General features: G+C 54.3%; 5 protein-coding genes across 5 annotated transcripts; 2 read left to right on the top strand and 3 right to left on the bottom strand.

The window, feature by feature from the left end:
- Positions 1-1,171: 1,171 nt before the first annotated feature.
- On the bottom strand, positions 1,172-2,647 carry J4E78_008748 (uncharacterized protein; the record flags this gene model as incomplete). Its single annotated transcript, XM_049369348.1, has 2 exons — positions 1,172-1,905; positions 1,975-2,647. The coding sequence occupies 2 exons, from the start codon at positions 2,645-2,647 to the stop codon at positions 1,172-1,174; spliced, it is 1,407 nt and encodes a 468-aa protein (XP_049219049.1).
- A 1,371-nt stretch (positions 2,648-4,018) lies between these two features.
- Positions 4,019-5,499, bottom strand: J4E78_008747 (uncharacterized protein; the record flags this gene model as incomplete). The annotated part of the gene is made up of 5 exons (XM_049369347.1): positions 4,019-4,071; positions 4,314-4,809; positions 4,856-5,115; positions 5,162-5,288; positions 5,359-5,499. 5 exons carry the CDS (start codon positions 5,497-5,499, stop codon positions 4,019-4,021), a joined length of 1,077 nt encoding a protein of 358 aa, XP_049219048.1.
- A 263-nt stretch (positions 5,500-5,762) lies between these two features.
- On the top strand, positions 5,763-6,547 carry J4E78_008746 (uncharacterized protein; the record flags this gene model as incomplete). Its single annotated transcript, XM_049369346.1, has 4 exons — positions 5,763-5,800; positions 5,909-6,128; positions 6,182-6,373; positions 6,428-6,547. 4 exons carry the CDS (start codon positions 5,763-5,765, stop codon positions 6,545-6,547), a joined length of 570 nt encoding a protein of 189 aa, XP_049219047.1.
- Positions 6,548-7,769: 1,222 nt separating this feature from the next.
- On the top strand, positions 7,770-10,155 carry J4E78_008745 (uncharacterized protein; the record flags this gene model as incomplete). Its single annotated transcript, XM_049369345.1, has 6 exons — positions 7,770-8,189; positions 8,240-8,391; positions 8,460-8,617; positions 8,675-9,669; positions 9,723-9,950; positions 10,003-10,155. 6 exons carry the CDS (start codon positions 7,770-7,772, stop codon positions 10,153-10,155), a joined length of 2,106 nt encoding a protein of 701 aa, XP_049219046.1.
- Positions 10,156-12,398: 2,243 nt separating this feature from the next.
- On the bottom strand, positions 12,399-14,207 carry J4E78_008744 (uncharacterized protein; the record flags this gene model as incomplete). The annotated part of the gene is made up of 3 exons (XM_049369344.1): positions 12,399-12,910; positions 12,959-13,441; positions 13,493-14,207. 3 exons carry the CDS (start codon positions 14,205-14,207, stop codon positions 12,399-12,401), a joined length of 1,710 nt encoding a protein of 569 aa, XP_049219045.1.
- Positions 14,208-15,757: the final 1,550 nt, after the last annotated feature.

Raw genomic sequence — 15,757 nt, 5'->3', positions numbered from 1 at the left:
GTCATAGCTGGCTGGGACGTTGCGGAGGACAAGCTACCGGATATCTGGATGGACGGGCACGGAAAGCTCATCAGCGCGACATACTCTGCTTCTGCCACTGTACTAGCTAGCCGCGTTGAGAATCGGCATGCGAAGCTCAAATCGGTCGAGGTGCAGCAAAGAGGGTACCAATTTGCTACGGACCTGTCTAATAACAAAAGGGACGTGGAAGGGGGTCGACGCGCTATGTGGTCCGCGCTTCGAGAAGAGTATTGGCGTGATTGGCAGGATTGTGCACGGAAGAGGAGGGTGGAGGAGGATAGATTGGACATATATGTAAGGGAAAGAGATGAAGCCATTAGGGAACAGTCTGGTTTCGACTTGAACGAATATGAAGAGAGAAGGCTGGGCCCAGGGGGAGGTTTGAGACGGGGTATCTGAGGACTACCTAGCGATGCTTCACGGGCGACAAGGCATTGAATGGCCGGAACTTGTGGGATATGGGGAATAGAACGACGAGAAAAGCGAAGGAAGGAATGGAGATGATGCTCTTCCAATGGACGCCCCCAAAGCGTTTGATGTCAATCAACATGACAACTTGAGAAATATCGTGTTGGAGACACAGAGCGATACCGTGGATAGAATACACTACACTGACTTCGCGCATAGCCGCTAGAACGAGTTACCTTCAGAAATCAGAACAACGAACTAGCCACAGAACCAAAAGACGAAAAGATGCGACTTCCAATGACGTACGCAGTGCCGATGACGAAAAGACAAGAACAAACCCTCAAACAGAGTGGCTGAAACTGTTTACTATATCCACAACATGCGTGACGTACACCTCGTTCTTCTGCGCGTTTCATAACCAACGGTGTGACCTCATCTTCGTGACAAGAACCGAAACAATGAGAAGAAGCAAGAGCGAGAGAGATGAGCGCGGGTAAGAGTGTAAGAAACGTTTGAGATGAGGAGCACGTCCATCAAGTGAGCTTGAGAATGCAGGATAGAGAATAGAGGACAGGAAATGCAGGATTTGAAAAGTGGTAGAACGATGCCATTGTACACACTCGTCAAGTACTCAGAACACACAGATACGCAATGCTAGAACGCTACAAGTAGAACCAAACAACTGTGCGACGCGCTATGCCACGATTGGATAGCAAACAACACCTGGGCAGCCATACGGCTCCTAAGAGCGACTACCGTTCATAGCACTCGCAGGCAACTCCCCACCCCTAATCTCACTCATCGCATACCCAGGCCGCCACGCAGGATGAATGTCGTTCAACGCGCCTCGAGTGCTATCCCGTACATTCGTCGTGTGTCTCGGTTCCGCTTCAACGATGTAACTTACGCCGTCTTCTGAGGCGTAAGACGGGGGGCGGGGACCTTCTTGCTGGGTCGGTTGATGTGACGATGTGGAGGCTGCGCTGCCGCGGAGCGATGCAGCGGCAAGAGCCGCAGGGCCAGAGAGCGAGGCACGGGTAGAATGAGCAGCAGCGGAGACAGCGCTACCCCTTGTCGCATCCCCAACCCTCTGCCAATGAAGCAAATTCGGATCAACCCTCACACTACTCCTCCAAAGCCCATACGCGGGCGGCGGAGGCGGCGGCATATTCTTGCCCTCCTCATCCCCACTCGCACCCACCATGTCGTTCTCCAACACGTCATCCATATCCGCGTCTGCGCTTTCCTCGTCGCGACGCAGGTGCACGCGAATGGGGACGATGGGCTGGAAACCCTCGCCGCCGCCCGTCATGTCGGGCATGGCGGCGCGGTGTTCGTGGCGCGGCGGGTTCAGCATGAGCATGCAGAGGCGGATGAGGGAGTGGCAGAAGAAGATTGTTATGGTGAGGAGGACCATGATGAAGAGGATGTGGATTTCTTGGCCGAGAGAGCGGTTGGTTAGGGCGATTGCTAGGTCTGTGGGGGGATAGACGTTAGTTGTTGATACGTATTTGGGGGTGGGGTGGGATGGCATGGTAGACTTACAGATTGCGAGGATGGTGATGAGAAAGGTGCCGGATATCACACATGCGATCATCTTCCCGCGTGCAGCTGAGCCGCGGATGTATACTGCGGTGGTGCCGCGCTGTTCGCGTCTGCGTACCCATCCGTTGGAACCGCTGGATGCGTTGGATGCGGATCGTTCGGTGCGATGGTGCTTTCTCCTTCGGTGCTTCCGTCGCTTGTGTCGTCGGCCGTTTATCTCATCTTGTAGTTGCTGGATCTCGGGGTCTACGAAACCCTCCTGCTGGTTGGGTAGTGGTACATCGGCTGGGTGACGAGCGTAGAGTGTGGTTGGTTCCTGCAGGTCTTGAGGCGGGTTGATGGCGCCGATGTAGGAGCCCGCTGTGTGGTGCGCATGAAATGGAGCCCTCGAAACATGTGATTCGCGATGCGCGTTCTGATGGGTGGGCAGCCCGTCCTGGTTGGCCGGTTGTTGGCGGTTCCAGAAGCCCAGGAAGGGCGTTTTGGGTGTGTTGATATTGTTGTTGTTATTCATAGCCGGCGACTGCGAGTATATCGACGACCCGTTGACCATGCCCCGCACATTACTGCGGAACGCGCTGAACCGAGATGTCGACTGCGTTGCCGGCGTTGCGTCGAAGTCCTGGTTCTGGTCTGGCCGCGGCGACCAAGCGAAGAGTGGTGACCGAAACATGGTGATCCGTATATAGCGCGGTAGTTCCCTCAAGTCCAGAAATATACGGTTACGAGCCCCCAAGTTCTATCTTGGGCGTACGTGAATCCCTTATAGCAGACGCGTCGTGCTAGCCGAAGGTCTCTGTGTTGATTTCACTCAAGACAAGACAAGGGCGAATAAGAGAAAGGATACTCCAGAACCAATGCAGGAACGCCGTGTACCCGAACCGCTTCCAAGAACAGAAGATGTGGAGTGAAAGAACAATGAATGGATCTCGCCCTTGCCCAAGACCCTACCCAGCATATGCAAAGTAATCCCGTTGGAGCGAACCGTTTGGCTACCAACCCCTTAACTTTCTCGAAAAGCGTCCAAACAAAGATCTTCTTCCCAGACTCTGAAAGTGAATAGTAAAAGGGAAAAGAGTGGAAAAAAGGACCAGACAGGGCTATCCAGCAGCGCACCTCGGCCAAACGAGCGCAAAAGAATGAAAAGAAGCGAAACAAGCAGGAGCACAGCGACCGCTACCTCTATTACCAATGACTGGAAGGAAAATAGATGCAAGACAAACACGAAGGAGATGAAAGAGTAGGAGAGGAGGTGGTGGTCGCGCGCTCCGCACCAAGATGACATGGGTCACAGCGTCCCAATAACGATGGACGGTCAGAAGTCGAGAAAGCATTGAGCGCCATGCGTTTCCGCGACGAGTGGCGTATCAGACTTTGATCGCTGGAAAGGTGAAACGCGTCTGCGAGCACGCACGACAGGCCCCGCAGACTCGAGAACATCCAGATCTGATGCACCGATGCACGCGAACTGCGGTCCGTGACACATCCCAGATCGCTGCCGTGGCCTGTGGTGGTCCTGGTGGTTGACCGGAAGAAGAGGTGCGTAGCAAAAGCGTCAGGCCCGCAGCACGCTGGTTGGCTCGCACAAAAACAACATGAAACGTCTACCCCAATGAGGAACGACTGAGCACCAGTAGCTTCGCAAGTGTGCTATTTACGTGCAACGGCATTCATAACGGTGCATAAGACGCGGGTATTCATCTTGATTGACTTTGGTTGTATTTTGTTTACTCTTTACATTGTCGATGGTGTTGCGCGTCATAACTGTCCAAAAGCAACATGCGGGTCGTTTCCTCGACGCGTCTTTTGACCCCCTTCCTTCGCTGTGTTGTGGGAAGACAGTACATGCGACTCCGTACCCTGTCAAATGTCGCACCGGCGTATCCAGTTCTATATGTAAACAACGCCTTCTGACGTACCGTGGGGCCGGATGTTCCTCGGGCCTTTCTCTCCACGTTTTTCCCCCGGGGGTTGATGATCCATCTCGAAGCATGTTTGCGTAGCCAAGTTGCTTCCTACGGACCAAGTTGCTTCATCTCCACGTTCACTTGCCTAGCTCGCCTACCATGAGCTTGCGGTCTGAAGATGCGGATACCACTAAGATTGCCAAGTTAGCTTCGTGTTCGAAAGATCATAGCTTTGTGTTCAGCGGTGAAGAGTGTCAATGCGAAGGACTACTCCCCTATCCGCCTCAAGCGCTAACAATCGAGATTGTTCGCTCGTTCTCCAAACCCAATCCGCCACGACCGCCATCCGGTCGGAAAGCTGAAGCGTAGCGCGGGGTCCAGAGCGGAGAACAGGTAGAGGGACGAATGCAAAAGGAGATTTAGGGTACTTACAAATTGGTTCACCGAGCGGGTGGAACCGCACGTCGTTGACGGCACCTCGATGGCCGGGAAGCTTGTGTAGTAGCTTTCCTGTTCGGGTTTCCCAAACGGCTACGCTCTGGTCTCCGCTACCGGCTGCGATCTTCTCGCCCTTGGAGTCCCAGCTTGCCTTTAGCAGGTTGCGCTCTTGGCCGGTGGGAGCCCCGTCGTATGTTTGAATGCGCCTGTCTGCAGGCGCAAAGGGTCTCACGTCCCATGTTCTGACGGTCGAGTCGTGTGCGTTGGAGAGGAGGGTTTGGTTGTCTGGGGACATTTGGAGCGAAGTGACGGTGTCGGTGTGCCCGAGGAGTGTGTATGTGACGGCTTGTTTCCGCAGATCCCAGACTTTGATGTCGTTGTCGATGCCGCCGGTGAAGAGCTCGTTGCCGGCTTCGGCCAGGCATATGGCGGTTATGGGGAAGTCGGTGGGGATGAATGTTACGGCGTCTTTCGTTCTCGTGTCCCAGATCTGTGAGAGTTAGAAATGTTCCAGAGTGGTATACTGATGCACTCACCCCGATATAGCCGTCGTCGGAGCCGCTCACAAGCATCTCTTCACCGCGCTTGCTCACGTCCATGCAGTTGATAACCTCCTCGTGCCCTGGGTGTCTCCGTATCCTCTCTCCCGTCTCCACATCCCAACTTGCTAGGTGCATGTCTGCCGAGGCAGAGAACAGGACCTTGGAGTCGCGCGACCAGTGCAGATCCAGGACTGCCTGCTTATGTCCAGTGAGAATGCCGTAGTTTTCGCATGATCCAGAGCTGCGCCAGAGTACTGTTCATGTTAGCGCATATCTCTCACGTGTTCACAGATGACTGACATATAGACCGGTCCATGGAGCCTGAGGCTATGTACTGTCCTGTCGGATCGAAGCGCGCGGCGAAGATCTCCCCAGAATGGCCCGTCAACTCCATAACCGGCGACTGCAGCGCGCTGGTACGCGAGCCCTACAGCACCTGTCAGCACGTCGCAATCTTCAGCTTGGTACTCTATCAAAAGTCCGTGGGCATAACATACCGCTTGTATCAGCGCGCCATTTGCGCCCGAGCCATTCACGACGGCTACTGCAGAGCTTCCCAGATTCGCGTCCGACTTGGTGCGCTTGACCAGCTGGCTCGTGCCAAAAGCCTCGTTGGCGGGTCGCTTTTCTCTCGACATGGCGATGGAGGGGTGCTTGGTTCGGTATACGTGAGGGGTACGTGGATTGGTGCGCGGTGGTTGTGGTCAGTTGTAGCTGGTAAACTTTCCTCAAGGCAGATCTACGCTAGGGCCCGGGCGTCCCAGGTACGCTCCTCCGCAGTCCGCATGTTCCCCGACGCAACAACACGACTTGATATCGCGACTTAATACACCAAACACACGCAACAGTCTACTCTCACACTTAGACACCACACACATCGTCCGATTAAATCCCTGCAAATATGGCGTCATCGACCAAAGCAGCCCGCATGGGCGAGGAGTGAGCTCCAGACGTCTAGTAGTTGCTGCACATGTGCTAATAGATGTCAGAGTGTGGAAGTAAGTCTCGCAGATGGCCACTCTAAGCGACCGCTTCTGACGGTGCCAGGACTCGAGTAGACAAGGTCAGCGCCGAACTCGTCACCCTCACATACGGCACCATTGTCGCGCAACTATGCAAGGACTACGAATACAACTACGCCGATGTCAACAAGCAACTGGAGCGCATGGGATACAACATCGGTATACGGCTGATTGAAGACTTCCTGGCCAAGTCCAGCGCGCCTGCCTGCACCAACTTCCGCGAGGTCTCGGAGATGATCTCAAAGGTAGCGCCACCACGTCAATGCGATATAGACCGCAAGCTGACATGCGGTTGTAGGTCGGCTTCAAGATCTTCCTCAACATCACACCGACAATCACCAACTGGTCAAGCGACAACAAGCAGTTCTCCCTCATCTTCGAGGAGAACCCGCTGGCCGACTTTGTAGAGCTGCCTGACGACGGCCGCGCGCAGGACGAGCTGTGGTTCTCCAACATACTGGTGGGTGTGCTGCGGGGTTCACTAGAGATGGTACGTATATACAGCATCAAGATGGAGCGTGGACAGTGGGCTAACACCGATCAGGTACACATGCAGGTAGAAGCGCACTTTGTCAGTGACGTCCTTCGCGGCAACGACACAACGGAGATGCGGATATCGCTGATCCGCTACATTGACGACGAGATGCCACCCGATGACGAGTAGAATGAGGTAGGGTCGAGGAGAAATTACACTTGCTATTTAGGTTTAGCAAGCAGGCATTTGCCGATCCATGTATAGTGTGAAAGCGTGACGGAGAGATATGCGATACGAAGGTAGGCATTTACTGAAGACAATGCTTCGAGGAATTGCACACTGTCGTGCTGTTATGGAATCGGGCAGACGATTCGTGCTCAGACTCGATGCGCGACTAGATAGGGTGCACTATTGACGACGGCCATGGAAGCCAATTAGAGGGTAATTGCAATCGCGCAATTGCACTACCACACCATCGACGCACCATTGATCGCTGAAGGCGGCCTCTCAGGCTACATTGTGCATTTAGTCTTTGCAGCCCCTTAATCTTACTGTGTAGGACTTGTTGACTTGGATTTCGCGCAACTACGACCAAGTCGGTGAACCCATCAGGGTGTATGAATGATCTGCTACCAGTACTGGTCGGGGCATGACGGTCGGGTTCGCGTTACATGTGCCCCACCAACCTCCCTAGATATCGGCCCTGGTGCATACGATACTGCGATGCGGTCACGACACTTCAATTCCGCCATGTCTGACGTCTTGAATTGCTTTATGCGAGTAGAAAAGCAAATATCGAGGCAGTTCTGATGAGAGCGCGATGCTGCGCAATGGGAGGCTGGAGCATAGGGGATCTAATAATACCGAGATCACGTGGACCACTTGGCGCAGCTCACAGCGGCCGCTCTTCCCCTCGCGCGCTGAGCAGCTCAGAGTTTGCACGATCCCGCTGCAGTCCCTTTGTGCAGTTGCTTCAATCGCGCCCTCTCGTGCAGGCAAGATATATCGCAGGCGTTGTTGTCGTGATCGCATCTCTTGGCAGACCCGTGTAGCGCGCCGTGAGGTCCCTCCAGGGCGCTGTTCAAGACCTTCCTTCACGCTAACCCCCGACCCATAGTACCGTGCATCAGCCGCCGCCTTTTCATCGCGACGACACCAGCGTCGCTACCCACACCCGGCACCCCAGAGCTGCCATCTCGCGCGACCTCCACGCCATCGTCGTCCTCCACCCGTCCTTGGCACGACGCTCCGCTCCGACACGCACCGTGGCGACGCCCTCCCATGCTGTTGTAGAGGCCCGTCCAGCACCGAGGTGCACAACACAGCGCGTCTATTGCTACCACCGCGCACCTATCGCTAACCCCCCACCCGTCCACCGCGCCTGCCGCGCCGCCCGACTCCTTCCCTCGCGATGCAGAACCAGCAAATGGCGCAGATGGCGCAGATGAATGCGAACGGCTCCCTCAACGGCACCCCCATCATGGGCAACATGGCGCATCCCAAACGCATGGGCGACCAGGACCCCAAGGAAAAGCTCAACACGTACATCTACGACTACTTCCTACGCAACCGCCACCACACCCTCGCGCGCGCCATGCTCGACTGCGACCTCAAGCTCAACACGGAGAAGGCCAGCCCCAACAACAAACCCAATGGCGCCAGCGACATCGACATGCCCGACGACCTGCCCCTGCCGCTCATGCCTCCGGGCCAGGCCGCCGACAACTCGTTCCTGCTCGACTGGTGGGTGCAGTTCTGGGACATCTTCGCCGCTGCGAGAGGCGGCGGCGGCGGGCCCAAGAATGCCGCCCAGTATCTCGGCCACAACCGGGTAGGTAGCCGCGCACTGATAGACACGGAGGCGTACTGACTGCGACGCAGAATCTGGGCCACATACAGAACCAGCAGCGGGACCAGCGCCTCATGATGGCCACCAACCCCATGAACGGCACCCAGTACATGATGCGGAACGGTGCCATGACCAACGGCAACCAGACCGACCTCAAGCGGGCAGCCGCTATGAACAACCGACCGTAAGCACCTCAATCCTCGCACTACTCTGCGATCTCGCGATGCTCGAATCTCGACTAACACCCCCCAGCGCCGGCAACCCCATGGCGGGCATGCAGCCCATGAAGAACCCCAACATGATTCAGATGCAACGAGACGGCTCCAACATGGACATGAACGGCAACCGCCCCAACTCGCCAGGGTCCAATGAAAATGCCCCTTCCCCAAACAAGCGCCCCCGCGTCGACGGTACGTCATCTGTCACACCCATGTGGAGAGTACAAGCTAATCAAGACCCGCCCACAGGTGGTATGAACGCCGGTAACATGCCCAGCAACCAGTTCAATGAGTTCATGCCGCAAGGCCCAGGTGCGCAGCAGAAGAACATCGAGGTATATGCCCAAAGTCTGGCCCATCAACACAGAGTGGCAATGAGTAACACTTCCTCCCCCCAGGGTATGAACTCTGGCGTCCAAGGCTCCCCCATGGCCCAGTCCGGCCTCGACGGGCAAGACCTAGCCTTCGCCGGCAACGGTCCACGGCCCGGCAACATGCCCAACAACCCTCCAGGCGCTCCCCAGCAGGGCAACCACGCGCTGCAGGACTACCAGATGCAGCTCATGCTGCTCGAGCAGCAGAACAAGAAACGGTTACTCATGGCCCGCCAAGAGCAAGACAATCAATCTGGACATCCTCAGCAGGGCGTTATTGGCGCCCCAGGTTTTGGCGCAGCCATGTCGCCTCAAGGTAGCAGAGCCGGCGGCCCATCACCCAACCCCGCCGACCAGATGAAGCGAGGCACACCGAAGCTCGGCCAGCAAAATCTGCCTGGCTCGCCTATGCCTGAGGGAATGATGGGGCAGCAACGTGCATCTCCCGCACCCAACATGAACTTCGACCCCAGTCTGGCACCCCCAGGAATGCCTCCACAATTCTATCCCCAGAATATGTCCGGCCCGAACGGCAACCCCATGATGCGGCCTCCGAGCTCACATCCGCAACCGCCCAACTTCAATGGTCAGCAACTAACGCCTGCGCAAATGGAAGCCATGCGCAATGGCCAGATGCAACAGAACGGTTGGCGAGGGCCCCAACCGGGTATGATGGGTCCAGGCGGCCAGCAGATGGGAGGACCGATGGGCCAAAACCCTCAACAGCGGCAACAAATGCCACCGCCTCCAGCGCCCACGAACGAACCACCCCGACCAGAACCCTCTCCATCCGTGTCTAACCAGGCACCACCGACCCCGAATCAAGGAAACAAGGCCAACCCCAAGAAGAAGGTGACCAAAGACAATAAGGTAACGTCTCGCGCTTCTCCTAAACCCTCGAGCATCGTTGATATTGATTTTAGAAGCCCGCAAACAACAAAAAGGGGGCGGCAGGTTCTACTCCCGCCACGACAAACGGCGAAGAACCACCCACACCTACATCCTCCACTCCCGTCGCACCCATCACGCCAGTACACAAGCAATCCTTCAATCAGGGACAAAACGGCCAGCCGCAACCTGTGCAACCCCAACCGCCTTCCGACCAAAACATGGACAACGGGGGTCCGCCATTTGGTAACATTGATGGTGACGTAAGTCTTCGCGTTTCTCGGGTTTAATCACATCTGCTAACATGACGAATAGCCCAACGGCTTCGATCTCGGCCTCAACTTTGGCGACGACGCTGGCGCCCTCGAAACTTTCGACTTTGACTCGTTTCTACAGACGGGCAACGACAATGACGCTTTTGGCAATCTAGTCAGCGACTTTGATTTCCCCAATCCGACCGAAGTATAGTATTGTCGTCGTCATCGGTTAGTTGGTTGGCTGGCTGTTTTGGTGGAACAACAAAAAACAAAACCCCCTCTTGTTTTCATATACCCTTTATGTTCGTCTTTCGAGACGGCGCTCTATCTACATCGATCGCTTTTTTGGGCCATCATCTCTTCTCTCATATTGGAGCATAACGGGGCTTCTCTTTGGGCTTTTGGGGCTAGGAGACAGGGCGGCGATTGGTCCTTACAAACCCTTTCTCTGCTTCTGTTGTTGTTACCTTGGGCGTTTGTGCTTTACTGGGCGCTTTTGCTTACTTGCTTGTCGGGCTATGTTTCTTGATTACGCAACCACGCTATTTACTCTGATCATGTCGTTGGCCGACTTGTTTTTCCATACTTATCGTTACCTACCTACCTACCTACCTACAAATATTCTCCTTATCTGTTCACACACAAACACTCTCACACACATATATTCTTCATGCATTCGCTTATCTGCACTTCTGTGTAGGAGAGGCCTTTTTGTTGGTTTAAGACGATTTTCCAGGAGCGGAAAGGAAGACGAAGAAGAGCGAGACAGGTGCAGGTGGAGGGAGAGAGTGGATTGGATCTGAGACCCGTCTTTGCTATACCATTTTCTTTCATACTGTTTGTTTCAATCGAGGGAGAGAGGCCGGACTTTAAGATGGATGTGGATGTGGATGTGGATGTGGAAGGCGAAGAAGTTGGAGAGATCGAAGGGAAGATGGCAGTGGAAGATGTAAAGACAGTGCGACACATTCTTATCATTCGAGATGACTTGATGCCTGAATAAGTTTTTTTTGTTGTTTTTTTGAAGCTGAACCGGAGGTGCATGCGTGTCTTGAGTATAAGCTGTCGTAGGGATGGCGTTGTTACTGTGACTATGGAACCTGATGTGGCTGTGGGCAAAGACTGGGAAGATTTGTGGATGTTGAACTGCTTCTATGAGGTACATTGTCCTGCAAAAGGCAAGGCACATGATGAGGATGAAGCAACCCCTTCATATACACGCCGCTAAGATGCATTTCTGCTCTTCTCACACCATTACTAAACACACTTCTTCGCTCTAAACATAAAGAAAAGATCCCACTATCGTACTTTCCTCTTCCCTCCGCACCCGTCGTCACAAATCGTCATCTAATAACCACCGGCCACCCCCAATACCCCGTTATTAAGAAATTAAGAAAACGGGTCAAAGAACCACACCCCTACCTGCCGTTCTTACTAGTGTGCCAAAATAGCCCTTTCGCATACCAAACCCTAAACGTCCCGAACGTTGGGTCCGCGCTAGTCCGTCACACGGCATCAGCAAGGTTTGGGGTTGGTTTTGAGTTTGGCGAGACGAGGCGACGCTGCGACTACCGATTTTCGTCACGTCTTCGTCACTGGAGGTAGTTCTGATGTCATGCGGATGGGTTCGGTATCATCGGTATCGGAATCGCGAATGCGTGGGGTTTCGATGCTGTGATGGGGTGACGGATCGCGTGGGGTTTGTGGAGAAGGAGGATGTAGGGTAAGGTTTGGGGGTGCGGATGTAGAATCGCATGTGGATGATGGTGAGGTGACGTACCGGGGTGGGTGGGATAGAGTTTTGATGATGATGTGTCTTTCGTTGACTTTGCAGGAGGTTGGGAAGGGAAGGTAGGGGATAGGTAGGATGGGTTGAGGAGTGAGATGTAAGACACGGAGATTGTTATACACTGCTCTTGTATTATTGAGTTCTGAGAGATGAGATGAGATACGGAACTCCTAATGATCGAGGAACCAGGTTCTGGCTTCCTCCCCGACTTGGAACGCGACAAAAGTCCGAAGTGTGCAGAAGATGCCGCACAATCCTCCAATAGCAACAACTCAAAGACAGTAGAAGTAGTGTAGAAGTAGTGTAGAGTTTGGTTGTAAAGACATGCAATCATTCTTTTTGCTATGCCAGCCAGGCTGCAACCATTCGTCGCATTCATACCCAAACCCAGCTCTATATACGTAGCTATTTGTACATTCTAATTTCGTAACCAGGCCATATCCAAACCCAAGCCCAATCCCATGCATATCCCATAACCAAATCACACTCTCATGTACTCTCGTAAGATCAAACATGAGGAGAGTCGTAAACCAACCACATAAACACATTACCGTGACCCATGGACCCATCGGTTCATCCCTTGATCCTCATACCTCATTAACACATCTCTTCTTCAAGGCTCCGAGACGGAGTCTCTCTCGATAATCGCACTCAGCCTGTGGATCTTAGTACGTATGCTCGCCCCTACCCCCAAACCCCTGCCCCTCCTGCGCCCTTTTCTTGCGCGCTTGATGAACAAGACCCTGTACACTATGCACAGCCCGCAAACGCTGCTGACTACTCACGGTAGGCAGAGGAACATGACCGTTACCCGGGGGTCCGCCGCCCATGCCACCCGTCATACCACCCGCATCCCCCCTTTCGAGATCAGGTTCTTGGCTGCCCTCCCTCTCCTTTTCAATGACTTCCTTGACTTCTTGGTCTTTATCGTCGTCGTCTTGACCGGGGTTGGCGACTTCGTATTCGAGTATCTTGATGAATTGGTAGAAGACGACGGCGATGATGGCGCCGGCTGCGGGGCCCACCCAGTAGATCCAGTGTTCGTTGTCGAAGACGCCGGTTACGACGCAGGGGCCAAAGGAGCGGGCGGGGTTGAGCGAGCCGCCGGTGTAGTAGACGCCGACGAGTTCTGCGATGAAGAGAGCGAGGCCGATGCCGACGGGGGCGATGAATGTAGCTGGGGGGTATTAGTGGGTGGTAAGGGGAGGAGGATGGGTCGACATACCTTTATGCTTCTCCTTTGCCAACATAAAGATGGTAAAGACCAGTTCGGCGGTGAGGATAGCTTCGATGAAGACACCCTGTGCTAAACTCGTGCCCTCACCCAACGTAGTCCGCACATTGAAGGATGTGGGGAACAAGACGCTGACGAGGAAACTGGCAAAGATACTTCCGCTGATCTGCGCTGCTACCAGCAGGAAGGCGCGAATAGGAGACAGAGCGCGGCAGAGCAACATGGCGAACGTGACCGCGGGATTGAACAAACCACCGCTGATACGGAAGAAGACCCATACGTTTACCATGAGTGAGAAAGCGAAGACGAGAGCGATGTAGAGCAGGACAATGGGAGAGAAACCAGCGGATTCGTTGGTCGTAGTGTTGGAGTCGGGGGTGGCGGATGAGTCGATGTTGGCGACTTGGGTGCCGGAGAAGGCGAAGAAGAGGAACATGGTTGTTCCTACAAACTCGCCGACAAAAGCGACAAAGTCTGCGAGGTGGATTAGCGATGTGGGAGAGTGGAGATGGGAGGGTGACTTACGGTTCTTTGCGTTACTTCCCATCCAGATCATCCATGGCAACCTCATTACACTCTCCTGAGGTGGGTAGTTGGGTGGTCCTCGACTTCCTCCTGCGTAGGGTATGGGAGGGCGGCGTCCACCGTAGTTACCTCCATCGGGATAGTACATTTCGTAGTTAGGCTTGCCTGGTGTGTCGCTGTAATAAGGCTGCATGTTGTGGTCGACACTGTTCCTGGGTATGGGCCCATACCTGGAGTTCTGCTCATGGTAGTTGCGGTACGCACTGGGAGGACCTTGCGTTCTCCTGCTTGGGCGACGGTACGCGCGAGGATCGCGGGGATCGACGTCTTCCTCTTCAGAGTAGTCTTCTACGTAGGGGCCACGGTGTGTGGTTGGGCTGTAAGGCACGGGTTGAGATGGTCGTCGCGGACGAGGTGTTGCGTCCCAGTCACGGATGTCGGCCTGTCCTCCCAATTTTCGATTGGAAGGCATTGGCGTTAGACCAAAGGTGTTGTTTGCCTGTTGTACGGGCGCGTTATGTGACTCTGGATCGACGTTGTAGTCCATATGTGCTTGGTGAGGCTGTGCAGGCAGTCGTAGAAGCTCCTGCCTCGAGTCGCTGGATCCACGTGGGTGTGTTGGCATGACGGGAGACTCCATTATCGTCCCATCTTGCAGTGTCTGACCGTAGTATTGAGGCAGTGAGTTGTTTGAGTTCAAACTTGACTGCGCCATGTAGGCGGTTGGTGTGAGGTAGCTGCTAGACTTGGTGGCGAGGTGGTTGATGGAGAGAAGACTTTCGTATTGGCGAGGGACGGTTATATTAGAGCGTCTGGGGAGCAATAAAGCTTATGCAGCTAGTTGAGTAACGGTGAAGTTTGGGTGTTTGAGATCAGTGCAGATCAGTGGCTAGATGTATGAACTGGTGATGCTGAGCGACAAAGGAGACCATATATGCTCGGTGGCCAAGGCTATAGCGAAGACCCTGAATAGATCCCTCACCCGCTCTCGTCATACCTAATTTGGTTCAGTGTCGTCTCTTCGTAGTCTTCTCGGCGCGATAACTCTCCGAGCTTTGCTTCATTCGTTGATGGGAGCAACGGGTGGATTCCAGATCCAGGGTTTTCCATATCGAAGTCAAAGCGATGCTTACCATGACGTCGTCTCGCTGTCCCTTGATACAGAAATGGGTGGGATGTACTTGGTGGTGGCATGGGGCATCCTGTGAAAGAAGCATGGTTCACCTGGTGGGGGTGAAGAGGAGGTTGTCAGAGGGCTGGGCCAACGGTTAATTCGAACGGACGACGGCGGCGGCCAAATGAGAACGCAGCACGATCTTGAAAGTTACTCGAACGTTCACAGGGTAGTCGCTTGTAGTTGTGATCGCAGCCGGGATGTTCGTGGTAAGATGTCGGCTATCTGCCACACGTGCTAGTGGGATCCCTGCGGCTCGCACGATTACAAGCCCAAGTACCTGTTTCGCTAACAAAAGTAAAACGCCTAGCTGCGTGAACACGGAAGGCGTTTGAAATGGGCTAACAATGACGGCGGTCTGGAGGCCTAGGCAGTCAGGCGTTCATACAGTCGGCATGTTCGCGAAAAAGGAGTAAAGTCTATATTCGACACTGCGAATGCGCCTGGAGAGATGACCGAATTTCACGATCGACCATACCGATGCAGCGGTATCACACGGCAGTGAACTATGTTCTAGGCGGCGCAACGGAGTCACGTTCTCCGCTCTCCGGCCGATTGTGCGATGACAGACTTTGCGCGAGGCTGCGTAAGCACTTGCTCCAGATATCGGAGGCTGGAGCAGCGGGCCTGAATACGAGGATGTGTTGTCGTCAGATCCTTCGCGGCAGAAAAACAAAACGGGAAATATCGAGTTGTGATCCAGCCTCGAGCGGGGTGGTGGCTGGAGTATCCCGGGTTGTATCCATGTAGTGGATCCCGAGGGCTCCAGATCTTCGATGAGCTGACGTTGTAATAATCCGAGAAACAACCTACTCGAACGAATCAGAGCGAGTGACGCACTTCCGCGTGATACCGAAAGTTTCCGTGATCGTTCGGTAGTACTTCGCTTGATGTATGCTGAAACGTGATGTACAGATGTACAGATGCACACTGAACGAAAAGGGCAACTTTGGAGTATCCTGCGGTGAAGAACCTATCAATCCTCAAAGTGGCAGGTGCGAGTGTTGAGATGGCAGGCCCACATATGTGCTGGGAAGGAGACCTTGAAGTATTCAGACCCATGCTCTCTCTGACACGAACAAGGACGAGAT

The sequence above is a fragment of the Alternaria triticimaculans genome (assembly GCF_023758025.1).
Source record: "Alternaria triticimaculans strain BMP 0046 chromosome Unknown scaffold_16, whole genome shotgun sequence".
Lineage (NCBI taxonomy): Eukaryota > Fungi > Ascomycota > Dothideomycetes > Pleosporales > Pleosporaceae > Alternaria > Alternaria triticimaculans.
The sequence above is the reverse complement of the archived record's forward strand: the minus strand, read 5'-3'. Positions and strand labels throughout refer to the sequence as shown.